General features: G+C 46.0%; 1 protein-coding gene across 3 annotated transcripts; it reads left to right on the forward strand.

The window, feature by feature from the left end:
* Positions 1 to 1,080: 1,080 nt before the first annotated feature.
* On the forward strand, positions 1,081 to 25,285 carry SLC41A3 (solute carrier family 41 member 3). Of its 3 annotated transcripts, XM_010174546.1 has the most exons (11): positions 5,833 to 6,380; positions 11,945 to 12,052; positions 12,875 to 12,946; positions 13,764 to 13,908; positions 16,027 to 16,173; positions 17,582 to 17,590; positions 18,793 to 18,937; positions 19,647 to 19,726; positions 21,533 to 21,667; positions 22,487 to 22,635; positions 25,100 to 25,285. In XM_010174546.1, exons 1-11 carry the CDS (start codon positions 6,186 to 6,188, stop codon positions 25,283 to 25,285), a joined length of 1,371 nt encoding a protein of 456 aa, XP_010172848.1. In that variant the 5' UTR covers positions 5,833 to 6,185. The 3 variants fall into 3 exon arrangements, with proteins under 3 accessions (XP_010172839.1, XP_010172848.1, XP_010172855.1); XM_010174537.1 differs by lacking the exons at positions 5,833 to 6,380; positions 17,582 to 17,590 and adding an exon at positions 1,081 to 1,399; XM_010174553.1 differs by lacking the exon at positions 17,582 to 17,590.
* Positions 25,286 to 26,915: the final 1,630 nt, after the last annotated feature.

A 26,915-nucleotide genomic window follows, 5' to 3' on the forward strand; every position in this document is an offset into this window, starting at 1 on the left:
CCTGTGCATCATCCCGGCTGCGCCCGCGGCCCTGCGGGCAGAGCCCCGGGCCGGGCAGAGCCCTGGGCAGGGCAAGGAGCCGGTAAGCGCAGGGGGGGAACGGGGGCCGGGTTTCCTCCTCCCGCAGAGGGGGACTTTGTTTGGTCCATCTCTCTAGGCTGTGACTGGGGCCTCCTGGCTGCTTCCTCTGCTCCCCAGATGTTGGGCAAGAAGAGGACTGACCCCACCTGTGGCAGTGCAGGGGCTTAGGGCGTTAGGGGCCCATCCTGAAAATGAGAGCATCAGAGAACATCTACCAGCAGTTGGGTGCTGGCAGGAGGTGATGGGGAAAGATCTGGGGCACTGCCTGGTCCAGCAATGGGACAGACAGGATGAATTGTAGCTGTATCAAGAAATGAAGCTTGATGGCAGGAAAAGGATTACTTGTAACAATTTTGCATGTTTGTTTTTTCTTACAAGATGCTGTGGGGTCATGGCAGCTTCTCTGTGGATGGATGAGTCACATACTGCATGCGTGTCAGCTAAGGCACAAAAGGGAGGAAAAGCATCCAGATTAGAAAGAAGATCAAAGAATTACCCTGGTATTGAGCAGTGGTGGACAACCAGCTGTGTTATGCTAGGTGTGAATTACACACCTTGCTGGACTGCAGGAGGTGAACTGCTCCCACTTCATGGCCAGGAGTCAGATGCTAAAAAGGGATGGATTCTGCTGGGCTCCTCAGTTTTCATGACTCCTGATGTGAGAGCTGATGGGTCCAGAATTCAGGCTGTGTGCAGCACCCTCTGTGTCCTTGTAGTCGTGCTCAGGGTGGGAGCCAGGATGCACAACAAGGACTCCAGTGTGAACATAGGCCTGGGAAGAGAGGTCCAGTTACAGAAAGGCAGATTGATTTGATGCTATACAAAGTTGAAGGTAAACTGAGTACTATTATTTGGGTCAGCAGAACATCTAGGGTTTTGGTAGTAGGTGGTGGTTTGCCTTCAGGTTAGTAGAGTGGACAAAATACCAAAGGGATTCCTGTCTCTGACCTACCTGGTGCGTCCTTTTCTTATCTCATTGTTTCTGACTTTGTTTTTCAGAAAAACTTTGTGATTCGAGAAAGCCACCATGAAAGGTGAGGAAGTTCGGCAGAGGAAAAAAGAGGGCAGGACTAGGAATGGAGAGCGATCCAGGCACAAAGCAAAGAACAAGGGTAAACACAGAGAGAGCCGACTTGGCAACCAGGAGGCAGAGGATGTCTCTTTGCCTGCACAGCAGAAGCTGTTGGCTGAGGAGAAAGCGGCCATGGCAAAGTCACAGGAAGAGTCAGCCGTCGCAATTTGCCTGCAAGTGCTCCTGCCATACCTCCTAGCTGGGCTTGGCATGGTCTTGGCAGGAATGGTTTTGGATTATGTTCAGGTAAGGGAAAGGAACTGATCTGATGTACCTGGAGTGGGATAGGTGAGGGACTTTTCTTCAGAGGCAGAGGATTTGCTCTGGGGATAGCAAAGTAAAGCAGGATTTGCAGCAGTTTCACATGCTAACACATCCTTCAAAGTCAGCTATTGTGTACTTTTATGCAGCTCTCAGGAGACAGCATGTGGTGTTTTCCTGGCTCTTTTTCTCCTCTGGAGATAAAAGACGCTATGGTAGTAAAGAGCACTCAAAGGATCTGAGACGTCTATGTAGGAAGGTAGAGCCCTGTGCAAAGACTTGCACAAAGTTCTATGCAAAAACCTTGGTCCTGTGAAGAGGATGACTGTTGCAGCCCCAAGGGCTGTGGTTGCATAGCACTTTCCAGTAGTAGATACAGCTGTATTACTCCTGGATGTAGCTCTGGAAAGTCCTACATCTCCTGGCACAAGGAGCCAGCCAGCCCAGCCAGCACTGTTCATGCTTCATACAACCAGCCCAGCTCAGCCTGTGCACCACATCCTTTTCTAAGGCCTTGTAGCAGATGACTCAAATCCTTCAGTCTTCTTCCAGTCTGATCTCTGATTCTGTGACAGTCAGGACCAGACCTTCCCTCCTGTGTTACAGCAATACAGAACTTTAAGGTAGTGGTGAGCACCTAATTTTAGACAGTTTAAAGCTGCAGTTAATTTCTAGATTATAAATTGCTGTACCTTTGCTCTCCAGGTTACTGTCACTGCTGTGCGCCTTTTTGTTAACCCTTATGTGATAGTTTAACCAGGACACCTTATTATTTGACTAGATGGCTGTTGGGTCAGACTGCCCTGCCTTGTCTGATACAATAACACTGAAACTACTGTGCTTGCACCGACAACTTTCACAAATCTGGAGCTGTGTTGTTCTGCTCTCAGCCCTGGGCTGATCTCCCTAAGCTAGAAGAGGTATAAAGGCTTAAGTGTGACACAATATCCTTAACTGACCTTAGCATGTACTCAGTGCCCAGCAGAATGACTAGTCAGATCAGAAAACACCAATGCAAATCCAGAACCTAATGGCAAACTACTTTTTGCCTCCATAGATGTCATTCTGAGAGTATTGAGCCCTGAGCAGCCACTTTCATTTTTATTTTTCAGACTGTTCAGAGCAGCCCATTCCTATGGATATCGGACATTAAATGTATGCTCCTATTATCTCCTGAGATATTAAAGTGTGAAATAGGTTGCAGATGGGTTTATGATGCTGGAGGAGTGTTTTTTCTTTCAATGTTCTTCCCTTGGAGTATTTTTTTTCTAGGAAGGACTGGGCCACTAATATAAACAGAATGCGAAGGAAATCTCATCCTTCTCTCAAACCGCAGAAGTCTGGTTTCTGTTTTATGCAAATAAAGAGCTCATAAAGAGCTTTCACGTTAGTGTTTAGAGCCTAGGAAATTAACCCATACAACATGGCATAGGAGAAGCAGGCCTTTGGCAATTAGCACAGTGACGTTTCATGAGTGATCATGGACCACTTGAGCACGTCTCATCGTGGACCTGCTGCTGCTAGGAACTGGTCTTCCTTTCCAAGCCAGTCCTGGCCTCTCCATCTGCTTGCTGTCAGGCTCTCCACGTCAGCTCTTTTCTCTACCCTTTCCTGAAGTGGAGAAGAGAGGAGCAAGGTAAGAAACAGGAGAAGTACACAGCCTGATCTGACAGGGACCTAGCAGCCTCAGGAGTGATAGTACACCAACAGCTGGGATGTACGGACCCTGAAAAGCATCGATCGTCCTCCCATGGGGATAAGGTGTCAGAATAGTGCTGTCTGTTGCTAACACTGCCATGTTGTAAGAGCACTCACTGGTATCCCTGTCCCTTCTCTACAGGGATTATAAGGTACAGCTGAAACTATATACTATACTTTGATACTTGTCATCTTTCTCTTCTTTTTGCATGCTGTGGCAGTGGATGGGGGCCCTAGATCAGGGTCAGGGCTCACCAAAGAGGCTGTTTCTGCTTTGGCTTTTCCAGGGCAGTGTTGGCTCATTTGCAAGCGTAGGGATACAGTGTATTTGTGTGAAGAGAAGGGCAGCAGTACCCTGGTACCTCCCCAGGTTCTACCATGATGAGTGGTGCAGCCATGAGGTAGGGGTTTTTTTCCCCAACTAGTTAGTCTTTTTCTTGCTGTTCAGCAACACTCTCTTTCTTCTCAAACCTGATGCATCTCTTTGCAGACAAATACGTTACATTTCTTTGCCAGGAAAATGTGATGCATCACTTTGCTGACAAATATGGTGCAGATCTTTATCAGAGGCTCCTTAAATGCATAATAAAATGACCCAGTGTACACACGCAGGTCACCTGAACCAATTACCTTCTGTGCATACTGATTCATCGGTTGAAGGCTTTTTATGGTGCTTGCTCAGAAACAGAGAGAGCCAAAGCATGATAAACTCATAAACCCTGCCAGGCTGATGCTTTAGTACAGGATGTGATGCTGCTCTGTTTTTTTAATGGTATTTGAGTCATTTGAGCTCGATAATATTTCCTTTACATTAATGTTTCTGCCTGTTGGCAGTCCACGTGGCAGATACAGTGACATATGTGACTAGTGTGCACTTTATCAGACCTTTGAAAATCTGTGGTAGTTGTCCAGAGATTGTCCTTTATTTCCTTGAAGTCTCTGTGAGTTTCTAACCAGAACTAGGCCTTCATGCTGACACTTTTCAGTTCCTGGCTGGTACAAAGAGGTTGGGTCATGTGTGGTTATTACAGGATTTTTATTAACCTCCCTCTTCTAGCTATTTTGGGCTTTTTTCCCAGTTAGATTAGCTGAAATGTACTGCCTGGTTAGCTTTCAGCTAACCAGACCATTGTTAGGTGGAAGAGACACATCTACACACCAAGCTAACCAGGAATAGAGAAGGTTTTGGGGGCAGTACTGAAATATCAGCCTAGAAAGCAGCAAAGGACAATCTGTCATCTGTAGCTAGGGCTTGTTTTCCATGCTGCCATGCTTGCAGAGAGATCTGCTGGACCATCTGAGCCCATTATGCTTTGTGCTTTGGTTTGTGTGAATCCAGACCAAAAGAAATGTACCGTCCAAATGGCTGAGAACTTCCTCAGTTCCCTATTTATCTTGTTCTGTCCAATCCTGCCAATGCATTTAGCTCCAAGCTGGGGAACCTGTCACAAGGACAGAGTCCACAAGTCATTAATCTTTACGTCTCTCTGCAGAGTGTCAGGGAAGGGGTTGATTAGTACAAAAGCATTAGTAAGGCAATGTAATGTAAACACTGAATTTGAGCTGGACTGAGAAACCCGAATCTTTCATGCCTACCAATGAATACTTGCTTTCACTGAGGTGTGGCTGGATTTGAACTTGTGGTTGAATACTGAAAAAGCTCAGTTGCCAGTGTACTAAACTAGTCCTATGCCCTTCCATCCAAAATTGTGCTTTTAAAACTTTTTTGATCCTCTGGTTGAATTAGCTTGCCCAAATTAATTATCAGAAAGGAGCCCCAACAGAATACCCTGACTCCCTCCCCCGCTTGCATGACTGGAGCTGAAGAACTGAGCTGAAGAATACGCTTCCATCTTCACTGAGCAGGATGCAAAGTCTTTGACTGCATGTGGCCATGATGCAGCTCTGGTTCTTGAGCTTGTGTCAGCTGTTTGACCATGGAGATTCTGGGGTGAAACCCCCTCTCAAAGACAGTATCTTCCTGGGAGTACACAGAAACAGAGTGTTTCTCTTTAGGACATGGTGACCAGCTCACAGCATGCTATGGAAACGGTCACCCTTTCTCTCCGTTGCCTGTGGTGTAGTGAGATTACAGTGCTACCTTAAATAAGCTCTGACTATGACTCTTATCTTGGCCTTTGCAAACTAGCAGAAAGTTGAAGTGATGACAGCAGATAAGGGTGTTCGCTTTTGAAGCTTATTGGCTGGTTCTCTGGATCTTTTTTTTTTCCCCTGAAAGCCAGTCATTCAGAGGTATAGCTGGCATAGACCGATTGTTACATCTGCAGAGACCATGGAGGGTACAAGGGGGGCTGGGATCTAGAAGGGCAGATCTCTCACCAGCCGGCTTAGCTGTGTCACTTGCCTGGGGATGAGACCTGCGTAATACCGTCAGCCGTCAGAAACGTGGACTCATGTTTTCCTTGACCTTTCTTCACCTTGAAGGAGAGCACAACGGATCCTGGTTATTAACTCCCCACCTCGTCGGCCTTGGGACAGTGAGAAAAGTTCAATGTTGCTTATGGTGGGAGTGAGGGAACTGGGGCCGGTTCACAGCAGGCTTACTTATTAAACCATCGTATCAAAGGCGAGCCGCAGTCTGACAAGAAATGTAACCTGAGGAGAAAGGACACTGGTGCGTTTGAGCACGCTGAGGGATTCTTGCATGACCTGTCACTCTTTCAGTGCTGTAGCCTGAGCAGGTCTTACTGGTTTTTACCGAGGTGGTGGGAGCTGAATGGGGTGTGGGCTCATTTCTATTCGTCCACCGACACCTCCGCAATCTTCTTTTCTGTTTTTTAATTCCCCCCTGGATATAACTTGGAGAAGTAGTGTCTGTCAAGTTTGCTGCCACCTGGGCTCAACCCAGCTGAATCAATTTTGGAGGATACCCTTACTGCAACCCTCTGGATGTGCTCCTTGGAGGAGAAGAAGCTAAAGCAATTTGACATCATTGCTGTAGTTTGAGGAGAAACATTCCTTTTGACTTTGGAGACAGCTACCAGGAGGATCTGTTTGATGTCCTAATCTCCCCCCCTTTGCACTGCTGAGCATGGGGTAATGGTGTTTGACCATGGTGGTCACCCAGTTGCAATTAGAACTGTGCTTCCATGGCAAGAAGCTGAGAGGTTTCACCTGCAAGCTGACCAGGTCAGCCAGTGGATTTCTACCAGAGACTTCGTTCTCCATTGCCTCCCAGATTTTTGTGCCGTTCCTTCTGGCTGGCTTGGGTATGGTAGCTGCTGGCCTCTTGATGGATGTTGTTCAAGTAGGTACCTGTGGTTAAGCAACTTTGTAGTGAGAGGGTGGGCTACTTCACTGACCTTGAGTATTTGTGCATTTTTTTATTTGGATGTGTGTGACCCTAGCAGCCAGCTGGCAGGATGGCTGTAGGCTTTTCCTGTGCTAGAGAGACACTATCCATCTTCTTTAGATCGGTACATGAGCCCCTTGTAAAGTGGGATAGTGGCTTTCAGACAGGCTGTCTGACACTGCCCTTGGTGTATTAGACTGGGTGCTCCCTTTACTGGATCTGGCTAAACACATCAGTGATGACTGCTATGAAGCAACTGGCTGCGGTGTATTCCCCTGTTGCGTGATATTATTTCTTTCCTTCAAAAATTGCTGATAAGGAGATCTAGGTCAGGGTTGTTATTAACTACCTGTCTCACTTAGAGGCAAGTTTATGCTTTCAGTTCTTTGCAGACAACCTAACATAATCTTTGGTCTAGAAGGCATTTAGATACCGTGATGAGAGGCATGCCAGCATAAAAAGAATAGCATTGCCTACAAACTGAGTGCTTCTTGGCCAGATGTCTTGGTCAGATGTGGGTGTAAATTTGGAATAACTTCCATTGACTTCCAAGGGGTGCTGCTGGATTTACATCATTATGCCCACAGACAGAATCTGTCCTATCTGTCTTTCCTTTGTACCAGTGGCACAAATAGAAATGCAAAATTTGATCTAGTTTGGGCATCTCATGCCAGTGGATTTACAATTCAAATGGCTGGCAGAGTTTTCCAAGGATATATCCTGCACCCTGAGCTCACTGGATTACATTGAATTCTCTGGCATTAGTACCACAGCAGGAACTAAATATGGATACTTGAGTGTTTGGAAAGACAATACCTTGCTGTTTTTTCTTGCATTGGAAGAAACAAAGAAGGCAGAGAAGTTGAATTAAAGAGAGTTTGAGGAATATCAAAGAAGGGTTAACTGGAGTGTCACAGGCTGTTGCTGTGCTGTGTTTGTTGTCTCCACCTTGTGCTTAGGCACAGACCTGTCTTGCAGCATTACAGAAGTTCTCAAAAGTATCCAAGATGTTATGCTAATAGTTGGCAGTTATCTTTGGCCAAATATCTCAGAGAAGGATAAAGATATAGTACATACCCACTCCATACCCTTGGCAGGTGAATAGGTCTTTGTCTAAAAGAAGTAGAATGCACTTGCTAGGAATTGGGCTTTCTTCAAAAATGTAACTGTATCCAAACCAGTGGAAAACACAAGCCAGGTATACCTATGTTGCATGTGTCCTTTAAATACCAGATTGCAGTCTACTTTGTGTATTTGTTCACTAGGCTCTAAGAAATGGGGTCATGCATGGAGCACAGTAATAGGAAGTGTATTTTTTGGTGAAGCTGTTTCCTGCTATGTTGAAATAGAATCCACCAGTCAGTGGGTTCAGCTCCCAGAGGAGGGAGCTAGTGCATGGAGAGTCACAACTGGCATAGGAGAGATGTTAGTGAGGTAAGCTGCTGTGATATCAACAACCCCATATTTAAAAACAAAACCAGTTGCTGGGAAAATCCAGAGATCTTAGCCTTTAAAGGTCTGGATTATTCTTCTGTGCCTTTTTGTCTTTGAGCTGCGTATTTTCAGCTTTTCTTCAAGTGGCAGAGCTTGAAACTCACTATCCTGTCCAACCAAAACCTGAGACTGAGTTTGTTTGCTTGAGGCCAGGTGCCATAAGACTTATGTTGGTAATCACGAGGGCTCACACTACTGAAACTACAGGTTTTTCTAGTCCACGAGTCTGTGATTTGCCCATTTTTCAGAGGATGGTCTGACTGAGGAACACTTTGCCCTGTTTGCAGTCACTGCAAAACATTCTTCGGAAACTTTGTTTCTGCCTTTGACAAGTAGATGTATAGGCAAGCTCAAAGGTGGTATCTAGAGCATACATGTGAGTTTAATGGTGCTGCCCTTGTTTTGTTACATAAAAATATCTTTAAATCACGTGGTTCTGTGCTGGGAGTCCAGCTGGCTCTCTCATATGCCAGCCTGATGTTGTTGTAAAGAGGAGAACAAAGCGTAAATTGCTTGTTTGTGTCCTATCAACTTTCCATTATTTTAGCAGTTTCTGATCTGTCCTGGGATGAAACCAAAAACTGTTAAATGTTACAAAAAAAAAAAAATCCCAAATCAACAGGAGAGATTTGTCTCATCAAATTGACTCCAAGGCTCAAACCTGGGTCTCTCATACTGTAACAAAGGGTGCTCAAAGAATTAGCCATTTCCCATTTTCTCTTCTTGGTTGTGCAGATGATGCAGTCCATGCAGGGTTGGTAGCATGGTCTGTTCCTGCTGGACATTTCTGCCTCTGCTTCAGTGATCCTTGGCTGGCTGGTTGATCCAGATTCCAGGCTGGCTGGCATTGCTGGAGACCTTGCAGGGTGCTGCCAGTGTTTGACCCACTCTTTTACAGTAAGGTAAAGAATCTGATAGAAGTTGGACGATCAGATTTCAAACCAAAGGCTTGAGGAGGAAAGCTTCCCTTTCATTCTTCCCTTCCACACCACTGCAGTGGGACACGGTCCAAATAAAAGTCATAGACATAAGATATCCCTGTCCTCTGTTGATAAAAAGCCCATGAAATGATTAGCATTGAAAAAGATTTTGAATTGCCTTGTGTTTTATAGTCCAGGATCTTTTGATCTTTCTGTTGACTTGTTCAGGGCAATAGGAAACCTCTGAAGTTTCTTAGCTGCTGCCACACGAGGTAACAGGACATGGTTGAGACTGTGAGGACAGTGTAAGGAGGGACGGTGGGGCTAGACTGCAGCTGGGGAGACTGTTTCAGTAGATGGTAGAGTCTCTTCTTCTATGAGACCCCATGAGCAGATCCAGCTGGCATGGGGACCAGCTCAGTGGATCGTGGGGTAACCAAGTTTCTTCAGTGTGGAGCTTTAAGGCTGTGAGGACATGATGTAAAGAGTCTTTTTATGGCTTAATATCCCCGTGTGGGTTTCCAATGCTGCAGGGAATGTTTTTGTTCCTTCTAGGCCAGTTTTCTTCTCAAAGGACAGAGACGCTTCCTAGAGTTAATCCAGCCATCTTCGTTCAGGCAGCTCCTTGCCTGCACAGCTCTAACCTGCCACGTTCACCTTCTTTTCCAGCTGATAGTCCTGCAAGGCAACGACACAGGGATCACCTGGTGATTCTGTATTTCTGCAGTCTCTAACACAATGGAATCCTGGCTACTGTGGCATAAATCATTATGAATCTGTCCTCAGGCTCGTGGTGCGTCACTAATGAGACTCAAATGGAGGCAATTAAGTCAGGGTTCTTTTATTAGTACAGTTGTGTGATTCTTTATTATTGTTCAAACCTTTCATTGTAATTACATGTAAGGCAGAATCCCAAAAAGTCATGCCTCACATCCTGAAACTTTTGTTACGATGGCTTGAGACCTGCAAAAGCAATTGTGAATGCAAAGGTTGGAGCTTCTGTTGATGTAACACAAGTCATATTTCCCAAAGGTGGCATGCTCAGAAAATACAAACAGTTGAGTTATTCTGTTGCATTTTATTTATGTCTTTTTATGCACAAAATATGTAAGGTCTTAAATATGAATGTCTGCACGCCCGTGTACTTCAAATAATTGGGGCTGTTCTAGATTGTGACTGTGAAGTCTGTTTTTTCTCCTCTTTTTTTTGAAGGTGTCAAAGATGTGTTTGGATCTTTATTCTTAATTAAAGAGAGAGGAGAGAGGGGGATTTGAATCTTTAAGATGTCCACCCCTAGCTTTTCTTAGGTATTTAAGTTCCATGTTAACAAACTTAAACAAAATAGTAGTATGTCAAAAAGGTGACTATTCTCATGTTGTCTATTATTTACTCAACAGTAACTTACCTTTAATATTTTGAAATGTGCCTGTTTCCAGGTCACCACTGCCAGGAAATGTGCCTTTTTATATCGATAATAATGTTTTGTCTGTTATGTGCACGTCTGAGGAGTGTCCTGTACCATGTGCTCAGCGCTGGCTCAGCCCCACTTTCATTCATCCTGACTCAGCAGTAAGCTGTGAGGTCTTCTCTTCAGACAGCCACACCAGTGGTTTCCCACATCTTCCCCTGGCACAACTAGAGCAAAACACCAAGTCATTACAACTTGTATATATTTCCCAACAGCTGAATGTGTTGACATTTACCCAAGGCTGTCCAACCTCCTGGATTTTCAGGTTTATAGAATCCCAATGGATGTGGAGAAGGTGGACAGGGATCTGTTGTTCATTTTGTCCTCTAGTGGCAGAATTCTGGACCATCACATGATACTAGCCAGTGACAAGTTAGAATTAATGAACAAGCTGATCTTTCACATAACATGTAGCTGAACTATGGAAATTTCTGCCACAGGATGGCACATGGGTTGGAGGGGGGAGGTTGGATGAGTACCTGAAAGAGAAATCCTTTGAACACTGGTAAGTGTGCAGAAACACCCCCTGCCCCCAGCTCAGTACCCTGTGGCACATAGTCGTAGGCTGGTAAAATACGCAGGAGAGTTATCCTGTCTACTTACCATATTTGTAGATTCTTGTTTTATACATCTGAATTTGACTGCTGGTGGAGATAAAGATAGGTTAGATGAACCTTTGGTCTGATTCATTGCAGATCCTCTTTTTCTCTTGTATTCTGCTCTTAGATGTTGAGCTAGTTGGTTTTACTTCCTGGTGAGCTGCCCCGTTCTGTGATTTCATCCTGATGTGAACCTCTCTGCCTACAGTGGGACTTTGCCAACATCCTTGAATGCACAGGGGGTGAATGAATTATGTTCCAAGGCACCATATGGTAGATAAATTAGAGAAGACGTGTTAATCAACAAAGTTTCTTAAGGTTTCAGATCATTTCTAGTGTTGCAGCTGATTCAACAGCTTTGTACAGTTCAGCTTCAGAGGAGCAACGTTAATCAAGATATTGGCCCAGCAGTTTGGGCTTATGGGATATCTTAATTCAAAATCCTTTTTCCAGCTGCACTGGGATCATGCTTGGTAACAGGAAGATTTAGAAATTGCCTGTGGAGAAGATACACAAAAATCTCCTTCCTTCCCACCACTGTTCTTAGATGCTTAGTTAGAAGTTTGGTAAAAAAAAGACAGACACAACTTTTTATTGTAAGATTGTTTCCAGATCTTTGTGTTTGTTCTTATGAGTCTGGACAGCAATAGGCGTTCCAGTATCCAGTGTCAGTACAAAGGATGGAGAGCATGCTGTATTTCATTTGGCTTGTGAACCCTAATTATTTTTCATGTTGTTCTTGGCTAACATTAAAGGCACATTTTAATTCGTGGCTTTCCAAAATCTGCTGCTGCCCTCAGGAAGAAGGTTCCTTCCCTGTTAGGATAGTGCATGAGATCAGAAATAATATCACAATCTAAAAATTCCTTCCTTCCCTCACAAAATGCGACCAGCTCAGGGCAGCATCTGCCCGCAGGTGCACAGCAGACACCTATAAGGCAGGTGGTGAGATGGGAACCCACTCCCTTTTGAAGCAACAGTATTGGACTGGTCAACATCACAAGCTGAGGTTTGTTGCCTTTGTTTTCTTCCTTCCAGCACTGGGATGTGTTTCGGACAATTACAGAAGTTTTTATCCTGGTTCCTGCCTTGGTTGGTCTGAAGGGTAATCTTGAGATGACGCTGGCATCCAGGCTCTCTACTGCTGTGAGTGTTAATAAGGTGGTGGTGGTGTGTGTGTGGGGAGGAAGGGAATTAGCAGGAGACATCAGGGGATTCTGTTTTTATATAACCACACTGTGTGTATGAGACATATCCATTTCTGGTAAGTAGAAACTAGTGGTGTGTGAGTGTTAAAATAATGTGTTTGCCCTCATTTTGTAACTGGAACAGAGAATTTCCATCTGCGCTTTGAAGGTGAATTAATCCCTGGGTGGCCAGTTACTGATATTTGGGGTTCTGTGACACATGAAGGAGACAAAGCCAGGGCTCCACAGCTGTCCACTTCAGTATTGGATTGCTTTTCTGTGGGTATTGATCCAGGGCTTCCCAGGAATCTAACCTTGGGAGGAGCAGACTGAGGCTTTTTGGGACCTGCAGTAGCTTTTGCTACTCTGAATTTGATCTCTCCTGTCCTCCCTAAGCATTTCTGTTTACTTGGGGCTGTTTGTATTGCATGTCTCAGGAGAAACTGGAGCTTAACAGAGCAATTTGGGGGAAATGAAAAAGGAAAAATGGTTTAATTTGTTCAGCTTTTGGGCTGTATGGGATGTGGTGGATGTATGCATTCTGTCTTTAGCTGCGTGCCCTGCAGTACCTCTGCACCTCCCTGTGAGCCTCTGATGCCCCTGGGACTCTGGGCTGCAACATGATGGAGATGAGTCAAGAAGAAATTGGAGGGAAGGCTGGGAGATGCCAACCTGTGCTCACCTCTCTCTGGCTTTAGCAGTCTCTTTCCCACAGGGACCAGGTGAAACAGCCACCTGTGCCACAGGAACAGGTTTTCAGGGTGTCTCTCTTGGCTCCTAGGCTAACACGGGACAGATGGATGATGCCCAGAAGCAATGGAAAATGGCCACCTGCAATTTAGCCCTTATTCAGGTGAGTCAATTCAACTGGGAGAGGAAAAAGGCTCTTTTCTCTTGCTATGCTGCAGCCCAACAGCATCGGTTCTCAACAGCACTGGATCCAGAGCTGTTGATTTGGGCCAAGTATTCTCAACAGAGCCAAGCAGAGCCCAGGACTTGACCTCCAGAAAAGCTCTGTGTGGCCCCAGAGCTTGTAGTTTAGCTGCAAAACACATCTAGACATTCATTGCCTTTGCAGACAAACTGAAATAATTAAAAAAACTCCTTTTGCAGGGGCAGCTGTGGCACAATCCCTGTTTCACAACAGCCCCTAGATAAAGGCTGTCATTTACTGGCAGTGTTTGGGAATCAGCCTTGGGCAGAGGGCAGAGATGGGAGAAATGTGCCTCTTGTAGCTCTTTCTGCTTGTTAAAATCGAGCAACCAGCCTAGAGGTTGCACATGGCAAGGCCACAGGGCTTGCAACATGTGTCTGTGTGCTTTCCCTTATCTCCTTCCACAGCTTTCAGCTTGCCAGGAGTGCTGCGTTGATGAGGAGCCCATTTTTGTGTTGACCAGGTCTATTCTTTTGCTGATGGACTCGGTGTCCTTTGCTGAAATGTTATCTGTCCTTTGCAGGCCTCCAGAGTTTTTCTCCAAACTTTGTCAGGATTTTTTTTTTTTAATCTAGTGGATTAAAATGGGGATGCTGCTTAAATACAAAAGCAATCAGCATCTCTGCAAGGCTTTGCCCTCCTAGCTGTGTGGCAATGCTGCGGTCGGTCACGCGGAGCCAGGGCTGCCTGGAAGCAGATGTGGGTGATTGCTCACCAGCTGTCTTTTGGCCCCCAGGTCCAGGCCACCGTGGTGGGACTTCTGGCTGCTGTTGCAGCTGTAATCCTGGGAGCCATCTCCAAAGGCTCTGTGGAGCTGAGCCAGGCTGCTGTGCTGTGTGCCAGCAGCGTGACCACGGCCTTCATAGCGGCACTTTCTCTCGGTGAGTCATCTTGGTTTCTCAGATCAAACATGCAGCACTCAGGTGAGGAAAAAGCTGTCCCTTCTGCCAGGGAGGCCCAGCTGACATCCCTTTGGTCTGGCACCGCACCCAGGGAGGAGGGAGGCAGGGAGCATTAGGCCTATGTCTGCTGCTTTCACTCCCTCTGTATCCTGCCTTTGGTTCTCTTCTCCCAGGGTCTGTTGTTTGCTGGGCTCTTCGCAGCCACAGCAGCAATCAAAATGTCCCACTTCACCTGACATGTGACAAATGCCACATGCTATCCATGAGTGTGCACACACATGCACACACTTTCTCCATGTGTCTTGGGTGACATGTTAGCCATCTACACTGACCCTTTCCTAGGGGAGAATGGACTAACGCCATGCACAAGGCAGGGAGTCTGTTAGCAGACAACTCCAGACCAGCTCGAGATGGACTTGGGTCCCTCGGTACCCTGTGGAGAATTGTGGCCAGCCCTGTGGCTTGCCTGCAGCCGTGTGGCTTGCCTGCTGTGAGCTCATAGCCAGGCAGTCCACTCCCCTGGCTATTCCTCTTGCAGGAGAAATGTGGTGGGATGGACAGAGAGGAGCTGCTCTGTGTCGCCTGGAGATGATCAGTTTGTCAGTCTGCCATACGAGGGCAGCATGACACCCTGAATAGAGGGAGCTGGCAGAGTTGGATACAGCAAGTTTTCTAAATGAAAGAGATGAGTTAGAGCAAGTGCATATCCTGAAGCTGGAGTCAAAGGGTGATTGTAGATGCCTTTGATGAAAAACATGGGATGAGGCAGTTGTTAAAAGACAAAAACAGCAGCCCAGCTTTCATTAAACTTTTACCTTCAATCTCCCTGCTCAGTGTGGTACAGAGAGGCTTTGCTGCTATACCATCACAGGCTTTCAGCTAGCGTTATTTTCTTCCCTGGACACGGTCACAGGCAGCCTGTGTGTGGGTGTGCACGGTGGGAAACTGCTGTTTTATTTTGTGCAGTGGGAAGGGGAGTGTGGGTGTCTGGGAGGACTTTTGTGGAGAATGCCATGTTGTGTGAGGACCTATTTCTGTATAAGGGACGTTGTACCAGGGAAGATGCACACATGGTATTTCTTAGGGGAGAACTGGTGCTCCTGTGAATACTCAGCTTTGGTGGGCCTGTGCAAACAGGCACAGGGAGTTTGTGAGCTGGAGGACACCACCATTTCTCAGGCTTCCTTTGGTGCATCCTGTCAGCCACGGAAGGACTTTGAAGAGATGTCACATGTCTTGTCTCGAGGCTGCCCTTGCTCGTCACACAGCAGTGGAGGCTGGCCAGGCAGGGTTTATTCCAGGTGGCTCTTCCACAGAGAGAAGAGAGATCTGATGGCTGAGGGATTCCCATATGTTCAACAAGGCTTGGGGTTTGTGCTCATTAACTTACCTGGGCAAGCAAAATTTCTCCTTCTCTCCAACAATGCCGAAAAGCAGCTGAATTTTCCAGATGCAGCTCAGAGGACAGGAGAAAAGAGGTGATGTGGGCCACCTGCGTAATTCCTTCACTCTGGAGCTGCTCACAACATCAACGTTCACTCAGCGCAAAATAAAGCAGCCCCAAAGATTCTGGGATGTGAGGGGACAGTCTGATGGCCAGGCCAAAAGGCTAATTCCGTCTACTGTAAGGAAGCTCATTGCTCCTTGGTGGTTCAAACTTTGAGAAGTTTTGGTCTAATATGGAAAATATCTTTGTGCTGTGGAATCCAGAGCAGGGGATGGCACCAGGAGGTGCTGCATGCCTGCTGTGTGCTTATCTATGAGTGTGCTTTGTGCCTGGTCCTGCTTCAAGGCAGCGAAGATTAGGCTGCTCAGGAGGGGAGCTTTTACATTTGGGCTGCCTGCTGGTATCTCCTTTGATCCCTGGAATTTGCTTGTGTGCCTCTGGGCCTTTGGTACAGTTCATAAGGGCAGAGTCATGCCCTTCACGCTGGTGAAAGCACGAGGACAAATTCCTGGGGATGTCCAATCTCCAGCTACGGGCAATCTGCTCCTTGCTTTTCCCAGACCCTGAGTCCTTCTGGGAACCAGAACAGCAGCTCTGGAGTGAAACACAGCAGGATGCATTCTCTGATGCCTGCTCTATGTCTTCTCTAGGTCTGGTGATGATTGGCGTGATCATCGGAGCAAGGAAAGTTGGGATCAATCCAGACAATGTTGCCACACCCATAGCAGCAAGCCTTGGAGACTTGATAACCCTTTCTCTGCTGGCGGGAATCAGCAGTACCCTCTTCAAATACATAGGTACAGTGTTTAGCAGGGATTTGCAGCTCAGCAAGGGAGGGATGAATCCTTATGAAATTATTGCAGGGCACTTACCTGTTTCTGGGATATTTCAGAATGGAGGCTGTCATGCTACTGGGGTAGAAAAATGACCAAAGAGACATTTTCCAGGCTCTCTTTCGGTAGCAAACTGGAAGGCAGAGCCTAAGAAACACAACTGGGCTTTGTCGAAGAAATGACTAGCGTGTGTTGCATAGCTTTGGAACAGAAGGTTGACATATGTGACACAGACTCTGTTCCTGCATCTGTCACTAGCCAAGCATAACTACTTTCTGTGCATGGGTAATAGCAGGTCCTTCCTCACAAAGCTATTTCAGCATTTTAGCATTTGTAAAATATTCTTGTAGCTTCTGATGTGGAGAGTTGTGGATGAGCAAGATATTATCAAATGGGAGGGAGGGATACAGTGCTGCATTGTTTTATGCTCATGGGAGTCTGAATAGGAGTTGTGGCCGTGGGGTTAGCTGTGCTGCTGGTTGCCAAAGACTTGGGCACCTGTTGACACTGAAGAGCTCAAAACATGTTGCAACTTGGTGATACATGCCTGACTCTTGCTTGCAAAGTGTTAAGCTATTTACTGTGAGCTTAAACTAGAACAGAAACAGGAAAATAAAAAGATCCAGCAAACTCAGTACCACTTGAAACCCAAACTGTTGCTTCAGCCTGTGAGCAGAAGCAGCAAGGCAGCTGTTCTCAGTTTGCATAACTCGTTCCATATGCCAACAAGCGAGGGAGTGAAGGAGAACACATTGCAAGGAGAGGCCCATGAATTGCTTCTGTCCAGTCCTCCTTGAGCTTCAGAGGTGCATTTTTTTAATAGGCTTTTTCCATGACGCCATCACACCTGCCTCTGTAAAGCTAGTTTATCTTTGAATCGCTACACCTCTGATAATATCTTCTAGGGAGCACATTGCAGAACAACACGATAACCTCTGTGGTTGTGACGAGAGAGTATTTGTGATTATTTCAGAGTAGTTTAAATAGCCTCTTGAGGTGCAAAATACTCAGCACACAGACATCTAGTCATTGGGAGCATGAAGTGAAGCAGGTAGGAGAAAGGCACTGTTGATGGTGGTTGAATAAATCCATTTCCCTCCCCAGTGTGTGGTAAGGGACAGGTCATGCTGTGAGAACTTCTGGGTCATACCAAAATGTATTCTTTAAAAATACCAGTGAGTCTGTAAAGTTTGGAGTAGTATGTGCCATTGATGCAGCACCATCTCATTCTGTGGAATACCTTTTCGCCAATTAAGATTCTCAATTTTTTAAAAAAACAGCCTTGGTTCTTCCCAGTCCTGCATAATGGGGATCCAAACTGTTCCAAAGGGTTGCAGCTTGCTTATGGGCTGTACGTTAAAGAATGTGGCAGAACTGGAATGTGGAGGCTGAAGTCCATTCTTCCTACCAGGAGTCTCTATGGGCTTTGATAAGGTTTGATAGACTCCAGTGCTCTGTGTCTGCATTATTTAAGAAGGAATTAATTGCCAGAAACAAAAGGAATGGAGGTAGGAGATCCAGTACAGCAGCTAAGTCTGTCATACAACCCATCGGTCCTAAAGGACTCCAGGTGGTAAAGTGCACTGACAAAACAGCAGCTGTTTACACCCCAGAAGTGATTGCATTTCAGTGCCGACTAAAGCCACACGTAAAAAGTGCACCTCTTTGTGTAAGAGCCCTTGATTCATGGAAGATATCACATCATTGCTATCTCATCCAGGTAGTCCAAGGCCCTGGACATGTCATTTTATAAAATGCACATTCTGAGCCTGCTTTGTCTCCCAGATTACCTGCAAAATCTGCATTACAACCCACTGGCTTTGGCCCCACCACAGGGACCAGATGGAGAGCTTTGTTGAAGTATTTTTATATCAAAAGGATTGGCATCATACCCATTGCTTGAAGGTGTTTCTCATGCTTCTGAGTCATGTTTATTTTCTTTTAATAATGCACATCTACTTATTTTTTAATTCCTTTACTTCTAAAGGTCACTTCAAGTTTATGCTCCTACCAAATGGAAAAAGTACCTAATGGAAACACATGTAAGCTTGCACAAAAGAAACCCTGGATCTTAAGTGGCATATACATGCAAAAGAGCATTTGTTCCTATAGAGCAGACCAGCTGCTCAGCAATTCTGCTAGTTTATCACCAAAAGTACCTATTACCTCTTGTTTTAGGTGAAGGCATGAGGTGTCTGCTGTAAGTGTGATGCAGCTTGCACACAGGAGTTTCCCCCTTGCCCTGCTGGTTGATTTGTACCCCGAAGCCAGAAATTTTGTAACTTCTTGTCTTGCTTAGTTGGAGATGGAATTGGAGACTTTCTCATCTTCAAATATAACTTGCTTTGAATCCTGCTGATTTTCAAATAACATCCTCTAGCAGTGAGTTTTAGGGGTTAATTAAGGATTTCTGTGGTGGAGTGAGGTGGTTGTGTGGGGAATATCTTGGTTCATGTGATTTTCTGCTATCGTAACTCAGCTGGACCAAGAGCCCTGCTGCCTTTCTTCCAGACTTTGTGCAATATAATTTTAGCAACCTGTGAAGCCAGGGGCATTTAATTCAAGATTTCTTTTCCTTGCCAGATATGAAATACGTTTCTCCTCTGATTTGTGCTGTCTTCATTGTCATGATCCCTCTCTGGGTTGCTATTGCCAAGCAAAGTCCTTCCCTTGCTGAAGTCCTGAAATCTGGATGGCAACCAGTCATTGTTGCAATGAGCATCAGCAGGTAAACTGAGGAACTGCTCCCAAGCCTACTTGTGTATGCAGGCTGCAGAGAGACTCATTTAGAAAGCCCCAGAAAGTGAAACTGGAAGGGACAGCAGAAGGTATTTTTCCAGGGCTTCTCAACCATTAATGGTGCTCCAGCAGGCTGTGAGATAGCAGATAAGGAGCCTCCAAATGACTGGAAAAAGCAAGTCATCATTTTAAGTCTCACTTGCACATCCACACACCATGTGGGTGCAAGCCAGGAAACCCAAAAGGGAAGTTATGACTGTCACAAATAGTCAGACTTCAACCTTATTTTTACACAGCTGTAAAGACAGAAGACCGGTGAATGTAGTGCCAGGTAGTTCATTCCACCTATGCTACATCTTCCAGACCCAGCTGAGATCTGGGACAAAATTTTAAAAGACCGCTAAGACCAGTATAGAAGTGTAGCAAAACTTCTGAGGTAGATTATAAAGCTTCCCTGGCTGCTATCAGTTTTACTCAAGGGTGGTCAGGAGGTCTTCCTGATCTCATTATGCCATTAACAAAAACTGTAAGGCTACCTGTTGGTGAAAACTGAGCTGTAAAAGGAGTAAATGGGGAATAGTTCAGCCCTGTCAGTGGGGAAGAAGCAGTAACTCATCTCAGTGGGCTATTTTCACAGTGTAGGAATTGCCCAGGGAGGAGGGATTGATCCACCCTCATTGCCTGTCCTTTTTTAACAGCATTGGTGGGCTCATCTTGGACAAAACTGTAACTGACCCCAACTTTGAAGGCATGGCAGTTTTCACACCTGTGATTAATGGTAAGTTGGGCAGGGGGGGTTATATGCATGCTTTTATTTATACCTCCTCCTCCCCAAGGGTTATGGTATCCACTGTTGCTCCTGCACAGAGGTCTGTGTTCAGGTCTCTCCTCTCATCACAAGTGGAAGTGAAGCTACTAATCCCCATTACATCCCTGCTTACTCATATCTTGAAGCATCTCTGAAGCAAAATAGCAGGCAGGGCTGAAAAATACTGCCAGAGCTGTTGGAAAGGTTAACAGCACCTGATAGTTGTCTCCGAGAGCTACGTTGACACCTTTACTTTCATAACATCAAACTTAGTAAGGATGTCACAATAAATCCATTTTTCTTGTCTCTCTCTCTGCTCAGCAGTTTGAGCTGTGCAATCATCCCCTATACAGATTGTTGGTAAGGATTAATATATTAAGATTATATATATGTGTGTGTATATGTATAAAATACATTGGGATTTTTGATATATATCTTTCTCTCTATCTCAACATCTTTTGTGTGTACATTTATATTTGTTTGAAGCCTCACAGTACTTTTATACACACACCAGTACAAACTGCTGGGGATCCTGGCATTGCTGAGGATCCACTGGGTTATTTTTCTGCTATTGTAATGTCCTTGCAGGCCAGGCCCATTCCAGGGGAAACCCACGTTCCTAGGGCAGGCTTGGCCTCATGCCACTCTCAAAGTGTGGTGTCCTCTTGCAGTGTCAGAGGGTGTCACCCAGCTGTCACCTTACTGGATCTGCATAAAGAGAGCCACCTTGTTGACAAACTCTTTCCAGCATGGTTAGCCAAAGAGCCTGATTAGGAAGGTACGTCAACAGCAATTTAGTTGAACGATGATTGACCCAGACATTGCTCTGTGGGGGTCGGTGACCTGTTTGGCAGAGCTGGTGGCAGTTATGCAGTGCTCCGTGTCTTTGTACAGGTAGCTCTTCACTTTGCATGTGCAAGGGAATCCTGCAAAGCATAGCAGTGCACAATTCAGAAACCTTCCATCTTGAGCTATGTTGAGCTAGTCTTAATATTTTCACTTTGATTCCGCTCTGGCAAATCTCACATTTAATGATAGAGCATTTCCTTCTTCAAGGCATGGAAAACATGAGAAGCCTGTAGTTTCTGGCTCACTGTTATCTTTTCTGTGGCATTTCTACCCTGGGTGGTGGAGGTTTGCTCCATAGGTCATCATCTCTGTTTTCTGCTGGAAAACATAGCTGCTTTTCCATGTTTGCTAGAATTAATCAGTCTGGAAGGAATTAATTGTCTTTTAATTACCTAACGTATTTGAGCTCTGATTCATTCTCATATGATTTCTTCTCATTTAACGTGTGTGTTAGATGCCTTCAGACAGACATATAATCACTCTCTGTGATGGTTTTTGTCTTTTAAACACTAATGGCTCTCTGGGTGAGTAAATCCAAGAAGTGGTCGTGAGCAGCACCTGCCATTGCCTGTGCTGCTTTCCCCAGGTGTTGCTCACAGACTGCGTCAAACCAGGTGCAATTACGTCATCTTCAGAGGCGACGTGGCATTTACAGCCACTGCTGGGGAGCGAGGGAAAGTGTTTCCAATAAAACAGTCAGAAAGAGATGATCACTGGAGCCTTCCTGATTTTTAAGAGCTGTTCTTGCCAAGTGAATAAGCACAGCATCACCATGACATGTGGGATCAAGTTTTCTCTTTCTCTCACTGCTGCTCTCAGTGAGCTTGTAAATGAATGCACATTGCCTCACCTTGGCCTGGGTTTTAGACTGATGTTTCCTGCTGCAGTGGAGGTGGTTTACAGGTTTACTGTGCTTTGTTCTCATAGGTGTTGGAGGGAATCTGGTCGCCATCCAGGCCAGCCGTATTTCCACATTCCTGCACTTCTGGAGCATGCCTGGAGTTTTGCCATACAAGATGAGGCAGAATTGGCCCAACCCATGCACCACTTTCTTCTCATCAGGTAGACCTTGAACCCTAGGTGTCCATGTCTCAAGGCCTGTCATCACAGATAGCTCCTTTATCAAGCCTGGTTGGCGAAGGACTAGGTGGGTTTCAAAGGCAGAACTCCCTTTCCCCCTTCCAGGGAAGATACTCAGATCAGAGAGGAAGCATCTTTGTGGTGGGCAGCTTGAAAAAAAGCCTGTGCTATCCTTGCTCACTGACATGCAAAGAAACTGTCCTTCAGGGAGCACTAAAGAAAGCAATTGAAAAAGAATCTCAGATTTGATCTAATAGGAAGTAATTTTAACTATGGCCAGCCTAGAGCCGTCACCTGTGGACAGAGGGGTGAATAGAGCATAACCTTGCTGAAAATCAGTAATTCCTCCATCTTCAGGAATGGATAAACCTAAGCATCAGCAGAACTGGATTTGAGTGTGTTGTCATTTCAAATTGCAGGTTCCTTTTGATTTTCCCTGCTAGGAGGAGTAGGGAGGTAGGGAGTTACTGCTAACACAAACTGAAAACTGGGGAAGTGGGTTTCAGCAAGGCAGAAAGAACAGAAGCAGTGGGAGGCAGAGATCAGCTGAGAGGAGTGTTTAGAAGTGGAGTGCATCAGCATGGAGCATGTCTTTGGCACATAGTTTCAGTGCTAGACAAAGCTGTTGGGCTGATACTGCAGATGCTCCAGATTGCTGCGTGCTCTAGAAAAGGCATTAGCAATGTGGTTGGTGGGAGGGGACAGCCCCAAATCTATGCATTAAAATATGCAGCTGTGTCCTGTCTTCTTCCCACTGTTGACAGTCACTGCCATCGCTGTTTCTGTCTCTGTCCTCTGCAGAGGTGAATTCGAAGTCAGCCCGAGTCCTGTTCCTCCTGGTTGTCCCAGGGCACCTCGTGTTCCTCTACACCATCCATCTGCTGCAAGGAGGCCACACGTCTCTGTCCTTCACCTTTGTGATGTTCTATCTGACTGCTGCTTTGCTGCAGGTAAGCCCCAAACTGTCATCCAGAAGGAACCTCTCAGATACCATGAAAACAAAGCAGTCTCCAGGCTAAAGAGGAGTCATGGTAAAACTTCAACAGTGGCCCACATTTCCAATAATTTCAGCTGTGCTTCCTACCAAGCATCATGTATCTTCTGTAGGTCCAGTAATACTTCACCCAGACTGCCAGAGTCTGGCTTCCCACATAAGCACAATTTACCTTAAGGGTGAGTGAGGGATCAGACATGAGATGAGGAAGAAGTTATCATCATCTGCAGAGCTGCAGTAAGGGTGCAGAGACACACTTAGCAAGGAGGTGCCTCTTGCTATAGGTGGTACCTTGTTTTACTATATTCACTCTTTGAGTCTCTAAGCCCCAAGTATTTCTAGACTGCCACTGATTGTCCCAGTAAGGGGAAAGTGAGAGGCTGTGAACCCCAGCCAGCAGGTTTCCCCACTCAGTTTGGAAACTAGTTTCAGATACCATGGTGAAGACCTAGGGATTCCTCTGGGCAGGGCCGTATGGGTCAAAAGCCAAGGGAAACCCAGGCCTGAGAAATCTTCAAAATCTTCAAAAGTAAAAATTCTGGATAGGCAATGGGCAGTTCATCCATTTTATTCTGCTTGTTCCCTTTCACTGTTTTGCCTGTGCTGTAAACTTTGTCATCTCAGAAATGCATGTGGCTGTTGCTTGAACTCACAGAGGCTCTGACTTCACTTGCCCTTTTAAATCAGTGATTGATTAATCTGGAGGGTGAGGTAGCTGACTTCTCGCTTTGCCTTACAAGCAGCCTCGTGTCTGTGGGTGAATTCCTTGCATGTGTAAACAATCAGTTTTTCTCGACCTTTGCACAACCCTAAGCCCAGCAGCCCAGCCATAGTTGTAAAGGAAAATATTTATTCTTCTCTTTATGTATTGAGGTAACTCCTCAACCGGAGCCAAGCATGAAAATACGCAGAATAAGTGACGGTGTAAAGAGTAGAATCCCAGCAACGCCACTGACCCTGAAAGATTCCCAAGGAGGCTAGTGGAGGAGAATACCCTCAGCCTGGTTCTTTCTTCTCCTCCATTATACTTTATAAAGGAAGACAGAAAGAAAGAGAGGGAGAAGTTTGGGTCAGTTGGAGGAAGCCCAGAGAGAAGGATCAGAGGCCTAGAAAACATGACCTCAGAGGAATGATTGAATGGACTGGGGTTAGCTAGTCCAAAGAAGAAAGGCTTGAGAAAAATCAGGTTAGCAGCCTTTAAACTACCAAGTTTCTGTAGGGAGGGACAGAATAACATTTTCTCTGTGGTCACTAGGGATGAAACATGAAATCATGGGTTTCAAATGTAAAAAGGCAGATTTATGTTAGACCTTGGGAAAAACAAGAACAGAAAAAAAAAAGCCATGAGAGTGATCGCTTGTAGTGTGGCATCTCCATCTTTGAGGGTTGTTTAGGATAGGTTAAACAAAAGACCATCAGGAAAGACGTAGGCATATTTGATCCTGTGTTGAGGCAGAGGAGCGGCCTATATAAAACTCTTGAGTTTCCATCCAGCTTTCGTTTCTGTGATTCTGTTATTTAACTTGCTTCCCCCATCTCCCCTCCTCCCTCCGCCCCCTCCCCCAGCTTGCAGTTTTCACCTTTAGAAATGACGCCTCTGGCTTTGGTTCCTGTTGTGCTGTAGTCTCCCATGGAGGGACCACAGATGTGGGGTGCAAACTCTCTCTCCTTTCTTAATTCAATTAACTAGACAGTCTTTAATCTTTAACCGAAGCATTTTTTTCCTCCATCTGTTTATCAGAATCAGGAATGAAATAGGAATTAAAAGAAATCACAACAAAGATTTTAAAACTGTTGAAATGAAAAAAAGAAATTATTTTCTTTTTTTAACATGTCAGTGCTGCTTGGGATAACTTTGATGTAAAAACTGCCTCAAACTCCACTCGTCCACTGAGACTTTTAGGAAAAACAAAGTAGACGTGTTCTGAATTTCTAATGGCAAAAAGAAGGATGAAGAGAAGAAAATCTGGCTACAAACTTATCCTTTGGGGCTGCCCATGTAGTCACAGCAGCCCTGTTTCTGGTGGAGTGGATGGGCGCACTCCCATTCATGGCCTGGGAAGTGGGAACTGTACCTTTGGGAGATGCTTTTGGCATGGTCAGACTCCTGTTTTGGGCCATGTGATGCTGGTGAGCAGTTCAGATGTGGTCCCCTCACTCGTGGCTGGCAGCACGGGTCCATGGCACCATGGGTGATGCCAAGCAATGCAGTGCCCAAGGCCCCGAGCCAGCGACACCTGTCCCAGCACAGGTCCATCCCACAGAGAAACAGCAGTTCTCTGGGGAAGGTGTTACCTCTCGGTGATCCCTGCTAGCTCTGGTACCTTGGCCGTGGCCATGTCATTTTGGCTGTGAGCTGAGGGAGGCCGTGCATTACCTTCTTGCTGCCTCACAGCAGGACCTGTCTTGCCTCTCCTCAGGTGGGAATCCTGCTCTACGTGGCTGACTTAATTGTGCGTCTGATGTGGAGGAAGGCACTGGATCCAGATAATTTCTCCATCCCCTACCTCACTGCCCTGGGGGATCTTCTGGGCACCGGATTCCTGGCCATCTGTTTCCGCCTGGTTTGGCTTGTCCACGGTGCAGAAATGAACATGGGGAACTGAGAGACCATGCGCTGCTCTGCATCACTCATGTGATACGGTGCTTTCCTCTGGGACAATGGGGTACTTGGCAGTGAGTGCTGGGTCACCCAGCTGGATTGGGCCTCCTCTGACACCCCATCTCTCCTCCCCATCGTGCCTTACAGCTGGGCTCGCCCATCCCGAGGAATCAGCACCCACAGACTTGTGCCCTTACAAGTGAGTAAGCCAGTTTTAAGCAGTGCCCGCTGCTCACACCTGCACCCGGCAAACAAGGCATCAAGGAGCATTTGGGCCATTTGTACTGAGTGAGCATTTTGATGGGTTTCAGTCCCTACCACCAACACAGCCTGCAAGGCTGCTCCAAAGCCTGCTGAGGTCACTGCATCCGATCCAGGTGAATGTCACAGCCTCTCCGTCAAACTCTATGACTTTCCATCAAGGAAATTCTTTATTTGCCCCCTTCTTCTCTCCCATCACATCCCTGGAGGAGGAGAGCAAACAGGTCTTTAAACTTGCCTCCTCTCCATTGCTCAGACACTCAGGATCTGATGCAGTGAGCTCCTTGCTGGTTCATGCCCAGCCAGAGGTTATCTAGGGATACCACCTACCTGCGCTGGCAGCGTCCTGTTGTCTGACCGACAAGCTGGATTGATTGCATTTTGGGGGTAGGAAGGTTTGTTTTTATGGTTTATGAAATGTCCTGTAGTTAAAATGTTTATAGAAACACACACACACACAAATAAAGTGGTTAAAAACAAAGTAATGCTGTGGATTTGGGGGTTGTTTATTGCCGTGGCTCTGCCTGTTTCTGGTTCAAACTTGTCAGGTAGAACTTCTTGCTTACTTCTTTGTCATCCATTCAAGGTTGGACAATACAATTTTAATAGGACTTCGAGAAAATCTGTTTCCTAACCAGGAGCAGCATTTTGCAGCTCACATGTTTCAGGTTAGAATTAAAGCCCATTCCCTTTCCCACACTCAACATGCATTCATTAACAATTGCTCTGCCATGAGTCTAGAATCTTCCTGTTGGCATAAGAACCGTGTTGGGCTGGGTGAGGATTTGGCACAAGGATTTGGCAAATGACTCCTTAGGTCATCACTTCAGGGTGGCTATCTTGTGCTACCAGGAACATGTCAGGGAAGCTTGTGGGGCTGAAAGCAGCCAATTCTCACTGAAATCAAAGAAGCAGTAGGGTCCTCCAGATAATAAGATGCCCAAGAGTCAGGAGTTAAGGACATGGTTCAAACCTTTGAAAAATGCCACTAGGCCTCAACTTTATTAATAATCTGCGTTTGTATGTGTTGGAGGAGGGAAAGGAGGAGGTGAAGTCCCTGCCTGCTGGCAGACAGATGCCTTGCTCAGGGACCTGCTAGCTCTTAGACACTTCAATTTGAGCTGTGTTGGGTGCCTACTGGCCTGGGGTGTTTCTTTGCTCCTGGTGCTGCTCCAGTCTCCCAGAGCTGCTGCAAAGCTGAGGCCCCTGCCTGGGATCAACACGTGGCTGAAGGTCCCTAATAGCAAAATCTGTTCAGCTCTGGGCTGCCAGGCATGGGGAAAAGCACTCCCTCAAAAAAAATAAGCTGTCGCCTCCCCCCTCTCCAAGCCTCTTCTTCCTTTTTGTGTTAAGAAGGATAAATTACCCCATGC

The sequence above is a fragment of the Antrostomus carolinensis genome, unplaced genomic scaffold, assembly GCF_000700745.2.
Source record: "Antrostomus carolinensis isolate BGI_N321 unplaced genomic scaffold, ASM70074v2 scaffold21220, whole genome shotgun sequence".
Taxonomy (NCBI): Eukaryota; Metazoa; Chordata; class Aves; order Caprimulgiformes; family Caprimulgidae; genus Antrostomus; species Antrostomus carolinensis.

What these genes read in the sequence shown, in the direction of transcription:
- SLC41A3 (XM_010174537.1), top strand. Translation starts at nt 1,109, where the DNA reads ATGAAAGGTGAGGAAGTTCGGCAGAGGAAAAAAGAGGGCAGGACTAGG. An exon ending in GCAATTTAGCCCTTATTCAG is followed by an intron (nt 12,947 to 13,763) that starts GTGAGTCAATTC and finishes TTTGGCCCCCAG; the next exon opens with GTCCAGGCCACCGTGGTGGG. An exon ending in CACCACTTTCTTCTCATCAG is followed by an intron (nt 21,668 to 22,486) that starts GTAGACCTTGAA and finishes TGTCCTCTGCAG; the next exon opens with AGGTGAATTCGAAGTCAGCC.